This window comes from Gracilinanus agilis, chromosome 2 (genome assembly GCF_016433145.1).
Source record: "Gracilinanus agilis isolate LMUSP501 chromosome 2, AgileGrace, whole genome shotgun sequence".
NCBI classification, from domain to species: domain Eukaryota; kingdom Metazoa; phylum Chordata; class Mammalia; order Didelphimorphia; family Didelphidae; genus Gracilinanus; species Gracilinanus agilis.
In genome coordinates, this window is record NC_058131.1 from 358,212,942 (window position 1) to 358,234,777 (window position 21,836).

Consider the following 21,836-nt stretch of genomic DNA (forward strand, 5'->3'; position numbering starts at 1 on the left):
GTCTGCTGAACATAAGTTACAATACAATGAGCTTTTATTAAGCACCTAATAGCCAGGCACTGTGCTAAGGACCAGGGACACAAAAAAGAAAAAGAAAGGCAATTCCTATTTCGAAGATATTCAGTTTCATAAGGGAAAACAATTCATGAAAAAGAACTGAAAAAGGGAAAGGGCCCCAGAGAGTACTTGGCATGGAGGCATGTTGATAGAAGAGTTGGACTGAAGAAAACTCATTAGTGGCAAGTGAACAGATGGCTGGAATTTTGAGTCCTCTATATAAAGGAAGAGTATAAAAGGAATTGAGGAAAGACGTGGAGGCTTTAGTCTTTGGGCTTTATGATATGTAAATCTCAGATAAATTCCAGACATCTGCAATAAGACCAAAACACCAAATGGTGCTAATAACTTTAAGATGACACAGATATATTTACTTTAAAGATTTGCTGATAATATTGAGATGAATTGGATATGTTAATGAACTAATCCAAAGTGGCACAGATAAGCATTATTCCATTCTTCCCAAAATCCCTTTTGAAATGAGACCTCAAACTTCTGCCCCCAAACCTCTTCTATCTCCATTAGATCCATGCTGCTGAGTGTTTCCAACTCCAATCTGTGATGCTCTCCTCCTCTGCCCTTTTCCATCCTCTTCCTCACACTAAACCTTGCTTCTTTCACTACCCCACCATTCCATCATCATACCATTTGTCTCTGTACCTCCTTTAGTCTCTCTTCTTTGTAATTTCTGTCTGACCATCCCTATATATTCTTTGCCTTATTAAAGTGTGACTGTCACCTTTATTCCTGCTACCATCATGGTCTTTACATCTTATGGTAGCAAATAACTATAAACAAAATGAGTGCCTATCTGTTGGAGAATACCTAAAACATTATGACATGTGAATATACAGAAACATAATTGTTTAATAAAAACTTATCATTATAAAAAATGCAGATAAACACCAGGATATCTTTTATAAATTTATTTAGAGGGGAGGGAACAAAACCAAAGGAATAATGTTTATAGTGACTACAACACTATAAAAAGTCACTAAAAGGAAACCAAATTGAGTAACTGAAAAACCTACAATGATCTAGGAAAAAGAAACAACAAAGCATGTCTCATCTCCCTCCACTTTTATGAGTCAGGAGACTGTGAGAGCCAAATGTAGATATGAGTCAGCCTAACTTAACTGTTTTTCTTTATTACAAAAGAGGGTTTAATTCTAAAGGTATCAAGTAGTGAAGAGGGTGATGCTCAGATATACTCATAATGTGTAAACAAAAGGCATCCATTTTTTAAAATTAATGAAAAGGTGCAAATCTAGCACAACCTCTCTTTTTATTAGTGATCACCATCTCCTTCTTAATTTATTACACCTTTAATATATTCTAGAACTTTCCCAAATCAACATCAAGCTCATTGACCTATAATTTATTTTTTTTATTTTCTTGTACTTTTTAATTTATTTACTTAAAAGTATTTCCAGGGCAGTCAGGTTCTTAGATAACATAGTTGGTAAAATGTCTTAAGTCATTTTTCAGATTCTTACATTTGCTGGAGAAAACGGGAGATGAGAAGTTTGAAAGGTTTGAGGAAACCAGAATAAAAGGAAATACTACCAAGTAAAATATCTTCAACTCCTAGTGCCTGAAAGATATCGATTAGTACAGTTTGTGAGGAAGTCATTGACCTATAATTTAAAGACCTTTCACTTATGAAAACTGTGACATTTGCCTAGACTTAGCCCTCCAGGTTGTTGTGAAGGTCAAATGAGAATAACTAAAGAACTGAGAACAGTGCCTGGCACATAGTAAGTACTATATAAATATTTCATCATCATCATCATCATCATCATCATCATCATCATTTTCTCCTACATGTCCACCTACTCTTCCCTGGTGTCTTCCTGGATCATCATCTATATTTTATTCCCCAACTAGATGGGTGGTACCATGGATAGCATCCTGGACCTGGAGCCCAGAATACTTAGGTTCAAAACCAACATCACACACTTATCAGGTGTCACTTAAACTCTCTATGCCTCAGTTTCTCATCTGTAAAATAAATATCATAATAGTATTTGTCCCCCAGGGTTTTTGTAAAGAACAAATGAAATAATATTTTTAAATCTCCTAGCAGAGTGACTGGCATATAGTAGGAGTTTAATAAGTGCTTGTTTCCCCTTCCCTTCCCCTTAATTCTTCAAAGCTCCTTATATTATTCCTCTTTGAATCTTCAGAATTCACTTTTGAGAGCTCTCCATGTCTCCTGGTATGACCTCCCTTGTATTCTACTATATAACCCTTTGTAATCTGCTCTCCAAAAATGCAGAATTCATGGCAACCTGTTCCCAGCTCTTCTTTCTCCCATCACAAAATCTAAGACACAATGATAATTTTCCCTTAAGTTTCCCAACATTCCTACTTCAAACTTTAGTTCCTCCTAGTTGCTAAGAATCAGATCCAGACTAGCAACTCCTTTGGTTTTTTCCTTTACTTTTTGAAAGATGAGATTATATTAAAGCAAATGCTGGAAAAATTGGTTATACTGATTTTTGTATAAAGAAATCTCTAGTAAATGACAAGATCATTGAATTTTCCAATCACTATCATACCCTTAATCTGCACCAGGTTTTTGATCACTTTCCCAAATTTCTCTTATATTTCCTTTTTTTGAATATTCCAGATATTTTTTTTACTTGTCCTGTGTGTTAGATCCCATTGGCAGTTAGGTGAAGCCTTTGACTCTTTTCTCAGGAAAAAAAAAGTTTCTAAACAAGAAAAGGAAAGCTATCTCTTGGGGAGAAGTTAGAAAAATAAAGAAGTTCACAGACAACTTGATTTGTTGTTGTTCAGTCTTTTTTAGTGATGTCTGACTTGTTTACATCATTTGGGGTTTTCTTGGCAGAGATACTGGAGTAGTTTTCCAATTCCTTCTCCAGCTCATTTTACAAATGAGGAAACTGAGACAAATATAGTTAAGTGACTTGCCCAGGGTCACAGAGCTATAAATGTCTATAACTGGATTTGAACTCAGGTCTTTGTGACTCCAGGCCTGGCACTCTATCCATTATACCACTAAGCTGCCCAACCTGAATAAGGGTAACCTGAAGTCTGTAGCTATGAACCACAGACTTTAGGTTATCCTTATTCTAGTAGCTCTTGTGACCAGTCAGTTGGGACAACTGCTATGCAATGTACTGGTGATGAATCTCAACTCTAGGGATCAGTGCCATTTTCTTCTTTGCTTTATGAATACTTTGACAGATATATCCAATTTCCTTTCTCTTATCTTGAGAACTTCCTCCTCTAGTTCTTCTCCTTGATTTCTTCTTGTCCTTCTTCTAGAATCCTCTTCTTCCTCCTTCAACTCAAGTCTTCTCTGTCACTTTTACCTTTCCCTCGAAAAGGGGAAAGCATGAGAGGTATTAAAAAGATGGTATCAAATGAATACCTAAAGCTAATCATTAGGAGTTCATTTCTAGGTGTTCTAGGTGAATCTTTTGAAAGTTTACAGATGACAGGTCAGAATCATTTAGGGCTAGACTAACTTTCATGCATACTGAAGTTGGCTCTTACCTACCTACTCTGTTTCTTAGAGAGGCAGTATATTGTACTAGAAAGAGCCCTGAGCAGAAGAGCTGGGTATAATCTAGGCTATGTCACTTCCTAGATTTGAGAAGATGAATTAGTTACTGATTATCTATGAACCTTTCTCATCTGTCAAATAGGAATAATGATATTCCCTCCTTCCTTCTTCAATATAGTGATGAATAATATTTATTATTAAAACATGAGGGGACCATGGAATCGAAATTTTTCTCATCATTGATGAGCAAATTGAGATCTAGACTGGGTCCATGATCACACAATTAATCATTCTGATAGCTAGGATTTCAAATCCAGGTCTCCTGGGTGCAAATTCAAAATTCCATCTACCACACCAAGTGCTTTGTAAACTACAAGGTGATAAAGAGATATCATTATCCCTAATACATTATGAATTATGAATTAAAGTCTTCAATGGATATCAAGCCAGACTTAGAGACAGGAAGACCTGGGTTCAAGTCTAAGCTAACACATATTGGCTGTATAAGCCTAGGTAAGTCACTTAATCTCTCTGACTTTAAGCTGCAGAGCAACTGTTGGTCTGTCTTGGCAGAGGAAGTTTCACTGGAGAACTCTAAGGGAGAACGCACTGGAATTTCCTGTTTAAATGAGAGCAAAGGTCTAAGTCAAAAGAAATTGTGAAATTATGAGTAGAAATATTACTTGAGATGATCTCCACTCACAGAAGCATTAATGAATTATTTGTCACATCAAGTAAAGCTAATGACCCAATTGTCTGACTGGTTGGACTCAGCAATTAGGTGACAGGATGTCTTCCACCCAGGGTGTGCCAACTGCCTGTGAATAGTGTCTCTATAAGATTATAATATGTAGGTGGAGAATACCTTGTGGGCATATAAAAGTGATCCCATTCTTAGGACTATCCCACTACCCTCTGTGGAGAAGTCCCTTGCCAGTGAGTAATACCAGCTCTCCCAGTTTACCATGAAGATCGCTGGCTTTCTACTGCTATTTGCCCTGGCTCATCTCTGCTTAACCTCTGGTGAGTAAAACAGAATTCCTTCCCTAAAGGTACTTTAACCCTAGGGTTTCCTCAACTGGTCTCAACAAGATAAATTTTCCTGCTAGATATAGGAAATTGAAAGGTTTTCCAGAGAAAATAATAGAAGGAATCCTAGTATAAATTTTAGGGGACTTGGTCTCAGGGTCTTGCTCTGACATTCATTCATTATGTGACCACAGGTTAGTGACTTCTTTTCACTGAAGTTGTATCCTAGGCTATAAAATGAAGACAATGATACTTGGCCTTCCTCCTTTACTGTACTGTCTTGAGGATCAAATGAAATAGCATAGAAAACTCATGATAGTATTACACAAATGTCATTTATTACTCTTATTCCAAGAATTAACTGATTGCGTTGATTGCGGCATAAAATGTGTTATTGTGGAAAAAATCCTTCCTTGTAAATCAAAAGATCTGAGTTCAGAAAGCTTGAACTCTGCCACTGATTTTCTAGGTGACCATGGAAAAGTTAATTATCTTCTCTTGGCTCTAGTTTTTATATCTGTAGAAAGAGCTTGTTCTAAAGTTCTCTTCAGCTCCAACAAGACATGAGATGTTTGAAAAGCACTTAGCAGTGTTTAATAAATAATATTTATCTACTAAATGTTTCTTTACTTTCATCCTTCCAATGTCATAGAACTAGTAAAAATGAAAACTCAGTTCCTAGTCCAGGACTCTTTACTCTAAGTCAAGTGCTTGTTTCATGACACTTATGTGGTTAGATGTGAGAGAAAAGAAATAAAGCTTTTAGACTGACCTGGGTTGAACAAGACCAGGATATATAGGACAGTGATGGCAAACCTTTTAAAGACAGAGTGCTAAGCCTCAACTCCCTTCCCTCCGCAGATAGTATGCCCTGCCCCCTCCCCACACACACAGAGGAAAGAAGCACTCTCACTGGGCTACTGGGTGGAAGGGTGGGTGAAATGAAGGATGCCCTTAGTGAGTGTAGAGAGGGGGAGGGGAGTGGCATAAGCACTCTGCTCCCCTCCAGTTCTGCTTCCTGTGAGCCACCCACCTTACCCACTGTGCACTCCCATTGGGCCGAGGAGTGAGGGATGTGAAAAAATGTCTTCAGATGTGGTGGAGAAGAGAAAGGGAGCAGGTCTGCCCAAGTCCCTCTGCCTTTCTAGTAAAGAACTCTGGGGTGGGAGGGTGGGTGGCCAAGTGCCCATAGAGAGGGCTGTGTGTGCCATCTTTGGCATCCATGCCATGAGTTCATCATCACTGCTATAGGATTTTCTCTATATAGTGAACAATGATATTTCAGAACCTAAGACATGCATGACTTAAACATGGTTTTGATCACTGACTTGAGGGGGAAGAATAAATTGAACCCTCCACTGATTTTTTTCTATATATATATATTTCTGTCTTAGATGTTGAAGATGAGAATTTGGGGGAAGTAAGTACATTGTTTTTATTCCCTTATTTTTCATTGCCATTTCATTGTCATTGGACAAGTCTTTATGAGCACATAGATCTATGTTACATGGTGGGGATCAAGAAGATCCCCAAAAGGGGGGTGGGCTTATTTCAGTGGATTTGGAGTCAGAGGACATGGATTTGAGTTTTAGGTCTTTCATTAGCTATATGACTTTTCGTTTTCTGAGATTTGTTTTTTTTTTCATCTGTAAAATGAGATGAATAATGCTTGTACTATCAGTCTCACAAAACTATTATATAGAAAGTTCTCTGTTAACTGTGAGTTATTATTACATGCAGTGATTTCTAATTGAAAGAGTTCTCTCCTTGAGACTAGGAGATAAAGGTTCTAATTAAAGAAGAAAACTTTCCCTGCTTGGTAAATTTAGTTTATTCATTTGTAAAATATCAGGATTGAACTTGATCACTAAACTTACTTCTACATCTGTAAATAGGAACAATGAAAGGTGAAGCTTGAATTTGGGAAGTAACATCCTTGCCTCACTATCCCTATAAAAAAAACCTTTGGAAAGTAAAGTACTCTTAAGTAAACCTGGCAGCCACATTTGAAGTGAAATACTTATTCAATGCTATCTGAGTATAGTGTTGTTTTTTGCTTCTATGTTTCCCCCTTTTTTGAGAGGACTGACAATACTGAATTTGTTTTACTACACTTTCTGGTGTATATAGGTTTTGGTTTTGGTTTTTGGTTTTTTTTACTATTCCAAATGTTAGTATCCACTGATCCATTTTAAAAGAATTTTGAAAAAAAAAACACCCTGGTAATATTAGGAAATCTTGTAGACAGATAGAAGAGGATTTTCCAGAATACATTGGTCTTGCCAACTTCATTTTTATTTGTGGTGTATTGTTAAGAAGGAACTGGAGCTCTGCCACCCAGGGGTATATCCTGATCTAAAAACAACTTCTCTCACAGAAGAAAAGATGAAATGGATCCATAGAATATCAAAGGACACAAAAAGTCTAAACTGGAATAGATATTATTAACATGGAACCTCAGAACTGAAAAATAAAGCATTAAATGTTTTAGCTGGAAGGAACTTTAGAAATAAGAATATTATTTATTCAAGCTGGAATGTACCTTGGAGATCAGAAGTGACAGGGACCTAGAAGGTAAGACATAGAGTGATAGAGCTGGAAGGAATCTCAGCAATTACTTAGGACAAATGCTTCATTTTATAGTTGAAAAAAGAAAGAGAAAGAAATAATTTAAGTGAGAACTTCCAGTAAGTTCATGTCAGAGCCAGGACTTTAAAGCATCTCTTTAGACTTTAGAACAGTAGTCTTTTCTATTAACTACAGTGACCTGCCTGTGTTGCAGAAGCTTATGAGGTCAAAAATCGTGAATGCTCTCTCTCTCCATCTCTGTCTCTATTTTTCCCTTCCCCCTCCTCTTTCTTCTTTCTAGGAAGACTGTGATTATTATAAGAAGTTTCCATTGGAAACTATTTCCTGCCCTGTTGAATATTTCCCTGTTTGTGGCTCTGACTTCATCACTTATGGGAATGGATGTCATCTATGTGTAGCGAATTTGTGAGTATGGAAGGGGATAAAGGAATGGTAAGGAGGTGAGGGTCTCTGCCTCAATATATACATAGCACTTGCTTTTCTGATTGAACTACTCAACTAAACTCTCATGAAAATGAGGGAGACATGTATATAAACATTAGATAAATTCTTTCATGAAATACTTGTAGAAAAGGCAGTGACATATAGTCTTTAAAAGATCAATAGATTCAGAACTATCAAAATTAAAGGCCAAAAAAGTGATGGATAAATATCCACATAGAGAAAAATCTCTAGTGAAGACCCTTCTAGCTATCTCCTTAGTCCTATACTATTTAACATATTTATCAGTGATTTATATGGAAGCATAAATGACTGCCCATAAACACTTCAGGTGATACGCATATTAAAAGAAATGGCTACCACATTAAATAAAGTTAGGATCCAAAAGAACTCAACAAGGGGCTACATATCTAATATGATTCCATTTAATAAAGATAAATGTTCAAGAGAACTCAAGGAGCTATATCTAATAAAGATAAATATAAACTCTTGACCTTGGGGTCCAGAAATAATTTGGACAAATATAAAATGAGACAATGAAGATGTTATGTAGTTTGTGTGAAAAAAAAAAGAACTGAGAATCTTAGTGGATTTAATACTGTGACACAATAGAAAAGATAGAAACAAAATAGTTGTCCTTCTATGCAAAAGAGGAATTACTTTTTCTGCCTGGTCCCAGAAGGCAGAACTAGATGACTGTAAGGACTGACAAGACATTTCAAGTGAATATAAAGAAAAAGAAAACATGGTGTAATGGAAAACATACTGATCTTGAAATCTGTAGAGATTTAGGGTCAAATGCTCCCACCAAACTTTACTTCCTTTTATAAGCAAATCATTTAAACCCCTCTGAGCCTATATTCTTAATCTATATGAGGATTAAATTTGTACTCCCCATCTCTTCTGATTGTATTCAAGTGAAAAAGAGTATGAAAAGTATTTACATGTATACATATATAAAAATACTAACAAATGATAAGAGTTATTTTAAAGTAGAAAGACCTGCCTTGGGAGAAAGAACTTTCTTCCTCAATGGAAGTATTCAGTTAGAGGATGGATGGCCCTTTTCCAAAGATTTCTATAAAAAGTTGCTCTAGATGCCTTCTGAGGTGCCTTCTAACTAATATCATGATTCTATGAATACTCCTGGTCTGAGAGTCAAAAGACCTGGTTTCTAGTTCTATCCTTGTAACTTGATAATAAGTCCCTTAGAATCTCTGAGACTTAGTTTCTCTCTAAGTGGACTATTCTAAGGAAATCACTATTGACATTGTGTGAGTCTGTGACTTATAATATTTGTTACTCCACCTTTGTCCTTAGGAAAACAAATGGAAAAGTGAATTATGTTCATGATGGACCTTGCTGTAGGGTTCTATGATGGACTCCTTCAATAAACCAAAGTATGGAAAAATGGCAGCTTCATCATCTTCATCATCATCTGAACCACTCTTGCTCCTTAAGGTTGCCTGTAGGTGGGCTAATGTGATGATTTAGTTGCTATTTTGGGGAACATATATCTTTCCACATCTGTAAAACACACTACCTTCAGATTTTATTTTCAATAAAAATAATGCTGCTGAAAGTTGGGATTCAATTGTGAAATGAAGTTTCTCCGAGTTAACATCAATCAACCACCAAATGAGAGGCAGTGTATTTTACTGAATTTGGGATCAAAAAACAAAGGTATGAATCATAACTCTTCTAGTCATTAACAAGATGAGCCTTTTTCCTTACAATTACGCCTCTGCCTATCTGAGCCTCAGTTTCTATATCTGTTAGAAATGGGAATCCTAGGGACATTGGGAGGAAACCACTATGTAAACTATAGGGTTTTATAAAAAGTTGAACTATCTCTATGTAGGAAGGAGGAAATAAAGGGATGGGACCAATAATCAAAGAAAATAGGAAACATATCATTATAATAATTTAAAATGCTTGCTTATTTGCCCTAAATTTTCAAACTCTTTGAAATCAAAGACGACTCATTGTTTTCCTTAGGGATATTGCTATGCTTCCTTATAACAGTTTAACATCAACTCATCTGTCATAAACCATTATAATTACTAAAAGGTTCACTTATTTGGAATTTGATTTACTTAATCCACTCCTCCAATGTGTCAGTGAAATAGAACACTGGCCTTTTATCATCTGGTTCCCCTAAATAATTCTGATCTTTTCATAGGATGAGAAGGCCATGATTGCCCTGGGGTAAAAATTGTTTGATATTGTTGCTAAGGAAATTTAGACTCTGATATTTACCTAAAGTCACATTATAAGTGGCAAACATAGGGAGTTCTTTTTAAGTACTAAAATTGCATATTTGTGCATTCTATATTCTAAGGACTTTTCTAATTCTCTCTATAATAAAATTATAGGAGCAATGTCAACAATTTGAGAATCAGGGGAGATAAATGTTTTCTCTGAAATGGGATATTAGTTTGGCTTTACATGATTAAGAGAGTAGTCTCCAAAGTGTTTTTATCAAGTATCCCACCAAGAAAAGCACTATTGATCACGTACTCCCCTAGTACATGTTTATATATTTACTCACTTATGATTCATTTACTACTGTACAATACCACAGCACTAACAATTAATTTCATTGTAAAATTAACTAAAATATACATTTAAAATGGTGAGATGAAGATAAAGTATTATTTTATCCTAAAATCCATATAGAGCTTCTGGAGTTTATTGAAGAGGGGATTGGTGTTGTCAAACCAGTTCTTTAATGCACCTATTTTTCCATATCCCATCAAGTATTTCAAGCAGATAGCAGAATGGTAGGAACCAGAATCCAACAATATGTTGTTGACAAGACACACACTTGAAACATAAAGACACAGAATTAAAATAAGGACTGGATCAGAATTTATTTTTCTTCCACATGAATTTTTAAAAAGGGAGGAGTTGCAAGCATAATCTCAAAGAAAAAGCAAAAGAGGCTTAACTGAAAGATATTATCAGGGAAAATACATTTGAGGAAAAGGTACAGTAGACAGTGAAGTAATATTTAAAATTTTACAACAATTTTTTTTCTGATAAAGGCCTTGTTTCTCAGTTATGTAAAGAATAGAGAAAAATTTATAAGAAGACGAGTCATTCCTCAGTTGACAAATAGTCAAAGGATATGAACAGGCAGTTTTCAAAAGAAGAAATCAAATCAATCCATAGAGATAATATGAAAATACCCTAAATCATTATTGAGTAGAGAAATGCAAATTAAAAGAACTATGAGGTACCCACTAAATGACAAATACTTGAGATGATAAGGGAAAATAGGTATACCAATGAATTGTCACTGGAGCTGTGAACTGGTTCCAAAAATTCTGGAGCAAAATTTGGAACTATGTCCAAATGACTATAAAAGCATGCTTATCCTTTGACACAGCAATATCACTACTAGATCTGTATCACAAAGATATCAAAGGAAAAGGTAAATGACCTATATGTACAAAATAATGTATAGCAGCTCTTTGAGTTGTAGCAAAGGCTCAGATATTGAGGATATATCTATCAGTTGAGGAATGGGTGAACAAATTGGGATATATAAATGTGAAGGAACATTATGGAGTAGAAGAAATGACAAGGAACACGATTTCAGAAAAACATGAGAAGACCTATATGAGTCAATGCCGAGTGAAATGAGCAGAATCAGGACACCATTAAACAGAGAAACAGCAATATTATAATGATGATCTATTGGAAAGGCTCAGCTACTGAATAATGCAATGATCAAAGATAATTCAGAAGGATTCAATAAAAATTACTCTCTATCTGTACAGAGAAAACTGATGAACCATGAATGTTAATTAAAATGTAATTTTCTAATTTTATTTTCCTCACTTTTGTGATTTGAATAACATGTAAATGTTTTGTATTATTTAACATGTATAATGGGCATCATGTTTCTTACCTTCAAAGAGGTTAGAGGAGAGGCTTAAAGGAGGAAGATAAGGTAGAACTCCATTTTTTTAAATGTTATAAAAGAAATAATACTTTTGAAATTATAAAATATCAGCCTGCCTGTTAGGTTCAGAACCCTATACTAAGCACTTAAGGGAGATGTCACAGCTATAAAACTTTTTAGAGACTCTTAAAACCAATGGAATCTGAAAAAGCATCTTAGATTGCATAATACAAAATATTGGAGCAGTAAGACACATTAGAAATAGAAGGATTTAGAGATGGAAGGGATCCTAGAGATCCTCCAGGCCAAATTCTTTATTTTATAATTGGAAAAAACAAAGGACTACATAGGAGAAAGGATTTTCCCAGTCACAAAAGGAGTCAGGAGAGTTGTGACCAGAAAGGAGGTCTGTTTGTTCTATTAAATCACAGTGACTTCATGAGACCTGCAGCACAAGGAGAGATCTAAGACACTTTCTATAATAGCCATAACACAGAGTAGAACTTTGTATGAACCAAGTAGTATTGGTGTATCTCTCCAGATTCAATTACTATGAGACTATGAAACTGAAGCAAGGTGGTGCCATGGAAGGGACACTAGAATTGGTCAGAAGATCAAGGGCCACATTCTAGCTCTGCCACTCACTATTACATGACCTTGGATAAGTCACTAAATGTCTGTGGTCTCGATAGATCAAGTGTACTAGTTTGGCATGTTGTCACCTAGATGAATCATCTTCCAAGAGTCTTGTAAGCAATGAACACAGACTACAAATTTGCATTGTACTGATTATAGGATGCTTGTTTAATAGAAAGGAAAGCAAAGACAAGGAGACGTTTTATGAGATAAGAGCATATAACCTCAAGGACACCAGGATAAGATAAAAGTATTGCACATATAGCAGAGTTGAAGCCACCTATTGGAGTCATCCCAGAGAAAATGTATCCAACCTGCCACAAATAACTTAAAGGGACTCCTCAAAGGTGGTGCAACTTGCTTAAGTCTTTCCAGGATGATCAACTCTATCACTGTTGCTTCCAACCATGACAGGGAATATGTCCTCTGCTTTGACTTTCCTATGCTTGGCTAGAGTGGCACTCTTCCCACACTGGACTCACAAGAAACATAGTGTCAACTAGGCCACCGTATGCAGATGCCCCTGGATGACTGTTCCTTTTGGAGTTTCTTCTTTCCTGATTTTAGGCAAGATCAGGGGACTCATAACAAGGACTTTGTGAGTTCTCAAGGTCAGCTAGCACAGCTGCTCTAGCTGTATTGGTTTCTCTTTGAAAAAATAGAATATTAGAGGCACACATTTATGAAAATGTAAAAGATAGGCTTTAATGATTAGTTGAATCAGATCTATATGTTTATTGGGACTCATTGAACAATAATTGAACTTTTTAAATATGTTTGACCATATTACACTCCCCTCTACTCAATTAACTCTAGGAGCTCCCTATTACCTCTAAAATTATGTATAAAATTATCTGTTTTGATTTTAAAGTCCTTAATAACTTTTTTACCATTCCAATATGATACATTCTTCACCTCCAAGTTCCCTGCAATCTAATGAAAATAAATCCTTTTTTCTTCCTGGAACAAGTTATTCCATCACCTGACTGAACATTTTCACTCACTGTCCTAAGACCTGATATTCTCTTCCTCTTATCTCCACCTCCTGGATTCCCTGGATTTCTTCAAGTCTCAGCTAAAGAGTCAAACAATGAGGGAGAGAGAGTGTGTGTACCTGGAATCCAAAGACCTGATTCCAAATCCAGCTTTAGATGCTTATTATTTATGTGACCCAAAGCAAGTCACTTAAATTCTATTTACCTCAGTTTCCTCAACTGTAAAAATATAATAGAACAAGTCTGATAGACGTGTGAGGATCAAATGAGAAAATATTTTTTAATGGTTAGCACAGTTCCCGGCACATATCAGGATCTATAACAAAAATTATTCTCTCCCTCCTTATCTTTTGCAGTCTTTCCCATCCATCCTTAATCGTACTATCTTCCCCTTGAAACTACCCCCAATTTTCATACATAATATACATGTGGATATTAAGTATGTGAATAGTTATCAGTATGTTGTTTCCCCAGAATGGACTGTAAGTTCCTTGAGAACAGAGATGGTAGGTTCCTTTCTTTGTATTCCCCAGTACTTAACTTAGCACTTGGCATATGGTAAATGCTTAAAAATACTTGTCTTTGACTATATGCCACCAAGGACAAGAATTGAATAGGAGGAAATCTTTCTTAGTTGAATAAGTGCCAGGACATTAAATCATAAGGGATAGAGACATTTGGATGGAGAATCTTCAAGAGAAGGGTAGAAGGAAAAGCAAATATGCTAAGCTTTGTTGTTCCCTCTTGCAAAAGGACTTCAAGTACTTTGAATCCCCCCTCCTCACCTCCAACTCAGGCAAAATCCCTATCATTCTATCTTTGTCAACAATCTGTCTAAAAACGATATTCGTATTGTTAAGGTATTCCAGAATACGTGTGTGTGAGAAAGCAAGAGCAATTGCCATATATCATAGAAGTCAAAACATGAAACCTGGAAACCTGGGTAGTAGTTTCATAAGCATGCCAGGTAAGAAGAAAATGGACCTCTTTCCATAGCTCAGGATTTATGAATTCTTGAGCCTTGACAGGGTTGGTGATATTCTGGTTGGGTCCATGTTTCTCTGAATGATTAAATAACCATTAAATAACTATTTCAAGAGAAATAGACTTTATTATGAAAATGTTTCTGTCTGGGAAATGCTTTAATGGTCCCATGTCTTGGAATAATATCAAGATACAGTTTTCAATCAACAATCACAATCATGAGGAGCTTGCACATGCAACAAAGGAAGGATTGAGGACAGATGCCATCATATGGGAAGCCCAAAAAGTCAGCAGTCACCATAATAACATACACACATTTGATTTTGATAATGTCTAAGGAATGAGAGAGAAATTAAATACAATGTTATAATTTTAAGTTTTTATAATCTCTGATCTCAATGATAATGTCATCCTGATATACAGTTTCCAAATTGAGTGAAGATAGAGGACCACAGGACCATAAGATCATAAAATTAGACCTAAAAGGTACTTCAGAGAAGAAAAGGAAGGAAGGAAGGAACAAAGGAAGGAATGAAGGAAGGAAGGAAAGAAAGTTTTATGACCCCTCAAATATACATCAGTACAGTTTACAGCCTTATGAGATAGTGAATTCTGCACAGTGGAGACCTCACTATGAATTAAGTAATATAGAAAGAAGGGCCTCATCGACAGCTAATAGTCTACATTCTAATGTTTCATATTCTCAGCCCATATCCAGTTTTAATATTCTGTAATCAAATTGTAAGTATAAGGTCAGGAATTTGAGAATCTGGGGGAAAGATATCCTCTCTCTAAGGTTAAGAAAATTATTTCCGTTTTAAACATGTTTAAATTAAGATGGTGGTTTCAAAAAAAATTAATCAAGTACTCTATCAGTAAGATGAACATTGAGCATACAAGTCCAATAATGCTAATTTTTATTTGCTAATTTTTAATTCATTTATTACTACATAGTACTATTGACCCAATAACTAATTACTCTATGAAACAAACTAAAAATAAATGTATAAAATACTGTGGTGAAGAATAAAATATATTTTTATCCTAATAGTCACAAGGAACATCCAAAGTTTATTGAGAAGGGGACTGATGATGTCAGACATATTCTTTAGGAAAATCACCAGGCAGAGTTATAGAGGATGAAATAGAAAGGGGAGAGACTAGAAAACAAATGGAAGGTTATTCAATTGCTTTGCTTAAACTTCAAGTCATGACAATTGTAAGAGAAGCCTTGCACAGAAGGGGCTTTTGAAATGTGGCAGAGAGAGACACTTAAATGGCAGGAGAGGCAGTTGGAAGGAAAAGCAGAGACTTCTGGGAAAGGAACAGGAATGGGAAAGTTCATCCCTGGGCCCTGAACTGGACAGAGCTCATACTTCACCTCAGGATTTGAATCCCTGGAATTCCTGAGGATTTCCCAACCTTTTCCTTCTACCTCAAACATTTGTGATTGTACCTTTTCTTCTGGACAACAAGCTTAAGAGGGCTGGCTGAACATTTTGCAGAGGCTTGAGGGGCTTTGCCTGGAAAGCATGCTGAGGCAGTCCTAAAGAAGAATTTCTCTCTCTGGATCAACTACATAAAGACGTTGCAACCTGTCATTTCTAGATTAGGTTAGCAGCGTAGGAAGGAAGGAGGGGAATCAAGAACGCTTTCTGGCAGGAGCCTTCTGGCTTTTGGCTTAAGCCAAAAGAGACTTCAAACCACCCTGTGTTTATACTACGACATTCCTGTTCCCACTCTCCAAAATCCTTCCTTGAACCTGTTCTTTAAACCACGCTTTTGAGTTGAACATGTAGCAGTTAGATAATCTTTTGAGATGGAAAAGGGCTTGAAGGATGAGGGATTTCCTCAGAGGGGAAGAGCTCTCTTTAGCCCCAAGTTCTGTCAAATCTTGGGGTGCCCGTTACTGCTATTCCTCTAGGAGGGGTTGGCCAGGAGGGACATTGGGGAAGGTCAGGCATAAAGCAAAGTCCTGACCAAAAGCCTTTTTTTTTTTCCTTTCAGTGTCTCTACCCTGGTCAGACTGCTGCTTGCCTTTTTACATCTACCATATCCTATACTGCTAGAGTGTAGCCATTGTCTCTCTGTCAGAAAGGAAGGAGTTTCCCCTTGAAGTCATCTAATCAATCCATCTTGACTAGGCCCAAACAACATCTACTGGGGACCTCCCTTTCAGGCCTTTTAACACTTCTGTCTTTCCATTAGAGATTCAGTCTGGGAGAAAGGGCAACCATAAGCACTCTACCCAGATGGAAAGGCATTTTCCCTGGAGGGGTTTGTTCATTAACTCTCTCAAACCAACATACAAACTCATCATACCAGGGATTCCCTTTCTATCCTTTTAACACAATTCAGGTCAAAATGTTTGCCTTTTTTCTATTTCTCATTTTTTATCTTAATATCTTGATTTAATAGCTCACACTTTCCCTCTTTTTACCCTAATTCTTTATTCTAATTTTATATTAATATTGGTAATTAATTTGAATAGTTAATGGTTGAAAGTTAAAAGACAGTCATGGATACTTAATTATCTTGATTCATTAAGTTTTAACCCAAAGATTAAAAATCTTTATAAAGACAATTTATAATATATATTGAGAAAAAAAAGAAAGAAAAAACATTGGGAAACATTTGCAAGGGGGAAAAAGTAGCTACAGTAAATTATATCTCCTAAAACTAACTACATATGTTCTATATATGTATTGTTGGTTGATCACAAAAATCATTTATTTCAAAGGTCAACAATGAATTAGGAAGATAATGGAAAAGGAAGGGGGAAAGACACTGAAAAGAACTTGGGAAATTATGCTTCACATTTAATGACCAGAGACTGCTCCTTAACACCAAAAAATAAAAATTAAATTATTTAACATTAATGGAGTAGTGGATAGAAGATGTGTCCCATAGACAAAAAGACCTAAATTCAAGTCTCACACCCGACACCTGCTGGTTATATGATTCAGAGCAAGACATTTAATCACTTCCTCAGGTCTCTGAGACTTAAATTCTAAGAGCAGTTGCCAGTTAGCATTGGTAGAGAGAAATCTAAAATACAGATTCAGAATAAGAGAAGAACTCAGAAGACATCTATTCTAATCTCTTTATTTTATAGAGGAGGAAACAGGTCAAGGAAGTAAAGCAACTTGCCAAAATTCTCTCAATTGTCCAAGGTAAAATTTGAAGAGAAGCCTTCTGAAAGTGAGTGAACTTTCCAGGTAGAAGGCCCAGTGCATAGATATATCACTGGACTTAGATGTTGGGATGACTTCAGTTCAAATCTAGTCATAGACTCTTATTAGCTGAGAAACCCAGAGCAAGTCACTTAACTTCTCCTTAACTCAGATCCTTAATCTATAAAATGGGCATTGTAATAGCACCTAATTCCCAGGATTGTTGTGAAGATAAAAGAAGACAAAATTTGCAAGATGCTTTGTAAACCCTAAAATACTATACAGATACAAACAATTCTCATCATTATTCATTATTATTATTTTTATGATGAGTATTACCACAGTGCCTCACAAAACAGGAGCTCCCTACATCTGAGAAATCTCCTTCTGGTGCTGACTCTCAGAATATTGTGGGTAAATCAGTTCATCTATCTGAGTCTCAGTTATCTCATCAGTAAAATGAGAGGATTAGACTAGGTGATCTATGATCCAGATGAACTTCCAGTACTAGATATATTACTCAATCCTGTTTTTCCCTGAAGGGAGAACTCCAAACACTAGATGAGAATTGAGGTGCGTGATAGTTAGAGAGACATTGCAGAGAGGCATTTTCAACTTCTATGAGTAAAAGAAAATCATAAAATATGGAGATGTCCAAAAGGGGAATGAGCAGTCACTAAGGTAATAAAGGCCTCCTCAACAGAGTTCCTCAAGTGACCACTTTTCAGCAGGACTTTGGAGAACATTTTTTTTCCATTTAGGAGATGGGTTCTGATCTCCCTTGAATTCTAGGGTTTTCCTGATTCTGGATTCCCATCCAGTGCAGAACTATCCACTAAATTTGGTCTTTGCTTCAAATGTCTCTAAATTGACAATTTACAGAAAGGAAAGGAATAATCATTCACATAGCACTTAATGTGTGGCAGGCACTACGTGTGTTATCCACAATTTCACAATTTATTTCTTTTGAACCACGTGCATTGAAGACAAGATTATTATCCCCATTTTACAGATAAGAAAACTGAGACAAACTGAGGTTAATTGACTTGCCCAGGGTCAAACAGATAATAAACATCTGAGGCTGGATTTGAACTCAGATTTTCCTGATACCAGGCCAAGTGGTATATTCATTGAGCCAGCAACAGCTTCTGTATTACCCTCTCCGTTTGAAAGTTCTGGAGTGGAGGGAAGTAATTTGAGTCTTAATCCATACTGTACCACCTGGATAAGTCACTTAAGCTATCTGAGCTTTAGGCCCCTCATCCATAAAAAGGGAAACTAACGCTGCTTGTCAAATGAGTATTCTCATGTCAAAGCATTTTGTTTATTCCCCTCTTAGACACTGACCAGTTTATGATTCCTGACATCAACACATACATGTTCAGTCTTATCTCTCCTATAAACAATGAGCTCCCTGAAATTAAGGGATTGGGATGGAGACTGATTTTGTATTTTATTGGGACACAGAATCCCCAGATGAGGAAAGATTAACTATTGATACAGTTCTAATAATTTCTGTGATTTCTGATTTCACAATAAGCATGGTGAGTGTCGTGCCATCATCAGGTCATCAGCCTCTCTGAAATGTGCAGTCTCACAGTTACTGAGAACACTCAGAGGTTAAGTGGCTTGGCCAGGCAGAGAGCCTATAGGTGTCAGAAAGAGGACTTGAACCCAAGTCTTCCTGGTTCTCAGACTATATCTCTTTCCATGATGCTGCATTTTTTTTCCAATCTGACAAATCAATGAAAATCTATATCCATGTCTTACCTTCCAAGCATCCTTAATAATAATAAATATAATAAAAGATTAAGGGGGAAAAAAAGAAATTTGATTCCTTACTATGTTAGCATGCAGAATGCACACAGGTTCCAGTAAGTTCTGTTGTCTGTTGCACACAATGGCTCAGGTGTATACAGGCAATATTTTACCATTTTGTATGTTATCTTTGAAAGTTCTCTTAATATCCATTTACAGTTAATCTGTAAATTTCATTTAAAAATAAGAATCTAATCAGATAATAAGTACTCTAGTGGGGGGATCAGGTTTGCCCAACCAACAGCACTAATAATGATTCCTTTCCTGGGCTTCAGTGCCAACGCTAGACACAGACTGAGGTTGTGCAAGCTTCAGATTCTCCCTGACTCCAGTTCAGCTCCCAGATCTGTCTTTCCAAACTATCAACTTCCTCCATCTTAGTCTTAACTGATGTCCGTAATCAAGATTGCATCACAATGAACTAGTTTGACATCCTGCTGATGCTAAGACTACAAAAAATAATTAACTCTGAAAGATATCCAACCAATAATAAAGCAATATAGCCACAACAAAATTTATAATGAATACTCATTCATTCTACATTTGCTTTTTGAATCTGATGACGAACTCCAGCTTCTCAAAGGAACTCATCCCACTTTGAGAAAGGCTCTTTTATTAGGAAACTTTTCCTTAAGAAAACCATAGATTTGCCTCCCTATAAATATGACCTGCTGATATTAGCATGGCCTTCTGGGATCTAATAAAATTAGAGTAATCATAGAATGTTAAAATCTCAGAATTAAAAGCAAGTTCAGAGAGCCTCTACCTCGATTCATATTTCAGAAAGAAATCATTTCTTCAACAAACTTGGCCAAAAAAAAATCCAGCCTCAAATTGAAGATCTCTACTTTTGCCTAATATCACTTTCACGTGATCTTCCTTACAATACAGAAAGTCAAGAATTATCCCTATCCCCTCCACCCACTTCCCCAATTCAAGTCTTTTTGTCAAATAATCAGATTATGACATGGTTTTGAGTTCCACTCAGAATTCTGTTCCTCACAGGCTATATATATTTTAGATTTCTGTATCCTCCCCAAAATGTAGAGTATATAACTGGATACAAAATTCCAAATATCATATAACCAGGGTGTGGTATAGTATGGCATGACAATCTCCATTCTTATTTCCTTATTCTTATTTCCTGTGCAACCAAAAATCACAGAAGGTATTAGGACTGAATCACTAGCTCATCTTAAACTTTCAAAATGCTGCCTAACCACATTTGACACATTTTGTACTTGTAAAATGGATTCATTTTACCTGCAATGTGGGACTTTACACGTATCACTGTTCAGGTTTATCCTTGTTATTTCAGCCCGTTGTATAATAACATCAAAGTCAGCAACAGCATCATCATCAATAATAGAGGTCAGTAAATTGAGGATGCGGCACTAAATCTGGACACATGATTCTTCTTATAGAGCTTTAAATTGAGCCACGTAAAAACAGCTGGCAAACCAAACTTGCCTAATGGGTCCTAGTTTGTTGACTGCTGATTAATACTCACTAGGACTTATTTTACATGTAACTTTAAGATGTACCAAGTCCTTAGGTGGATGGAACACTCCTGGAACACAGACAGTATCAATATTATTAGCTCCACAACTTTTACAAAGGGCAGTGACTAAGTTTACAAGGTCACAAGGCTATGAAATATCCACAGAAGGACTCAAACCTACCCATCTGACTTGAGGTCCAAAATTCTTTCCATAGTTCCATAGAGCTCATCAAACATATTAGCTATCACTCCTGGCTTCATGTCACCCATGAGTATGGCATTCACATTCTATTTATGCCTCCCTCCAAATCACTAATAAAAACATGGAGCGTTAAGGCCAAGGGACTCCCCTAGACTTCTCTGAAAGTCAATATTGATCTATCAATTACCACTATGTGAGTTCACTGATTGTCTACACTTTCTGAATTCATCTAAAACAAAGGTAATTAGAATGATCTGGTTTTGCCCATAAAGATATTAAGAATCAAAGTGTAACCAGGAGAACATTGTACACCAAGACTGATACACTGTGGTACAATCGAACATAATGGACTTCTCTACTCACAGCAATGCAAGGAACCAGAGCAAGGCTGAGGGACTTATGAGAAAGAAAACTAGCCACATTCAGAGGAAGAACTGTGGGAGGAGAATCACAGAAGAAAAACAACTGCTTGAACACATGGGCTGATGGGGATATTATTAGGGATGTAGACACTAAATGATAACTCTAGTCCAACTATCAATAATAGGGCTTAATCAATGATACATGTAAAACCCAGTGTAATTGTGTGTCAGCTAAGGAGGTTTAGGGGAGTTTGGGGAGAGGGAAAGAACATGAAACATGTAAATATGAGAAAATATTCAAAATAAAAATAAAAATGAAAAGCTAGAATTAAAAATATAATAAAAATAAAGATTGGACTAAAAAAAAGAATCAAAGAGTATTCTACATAGGACATTCCTCTGTAATTCATTCCTAGGAAACTTGTAGAAAAAGGAAATGAGGTGATTGATATGTGACTTGTTGTTGATTCAAGCAGCCTGACTTGTAGAGATCACCATTTCCCTCGGTAAGTGCTCCCCAGTCATCCCTTGGGATAATGCATTCTATTGGCCAGTGAGGAATGACTGACCCCTGATCTACAAGGAAACTAATATTCATCCAATC

At 36.3% G+C, this 21,836-nt stretch overlaps 1 protein-coding gene across 1 annotated transcript; it reads left to right on the top strand.

The window, feature by feature from the left end:
• The first annotated feature begins 4,557 nt into the window (after positions 1–4,557).
• On the top strand, positions 4,558–9,029 carry LOC123235521 (serine protease inhibitor Kazal-type 7-like). Its single transcript, XM_044661663.1, has 4 exons — positions 4,558–4,615; positions 6,016–6,041; positions 7,491–7,615; positions 8,972–9,029. The coding sequence occupies exons 1-4, from the start codon at positions 4,558–4,560 to the stop codon at positions 9,027–9,029; spliced, it is 267 nt and encodes an 88-aa protein (XP_044517598.1).
• Positions 9,030–21,836: the final 12,807 nt, after the last annotated feature.

Coding starts and splice junctions, on each gene's coding strand:
- LOC123235521 (XM_044661663.1), top strand. CDS start 4,558: ATGAAGATCGCTGGCTTTCTACTGCTATTTGCCCTGGCTCATCTCTGC. Junction 4,616..6,015: donor TCATCTCTGCTTAACCTCTG/GTGAGTAAAACA, acceptor TTTCTGTCTTAG/ATGTTGAAGATGAGAATTTG. Junction 6,042..7,490: donor AAGATGAGAATTTGGGGGAA/GTAAGTACATTG, acceptor TCTTCTTTCTAG/GAAGACTGTGATTATTATAA.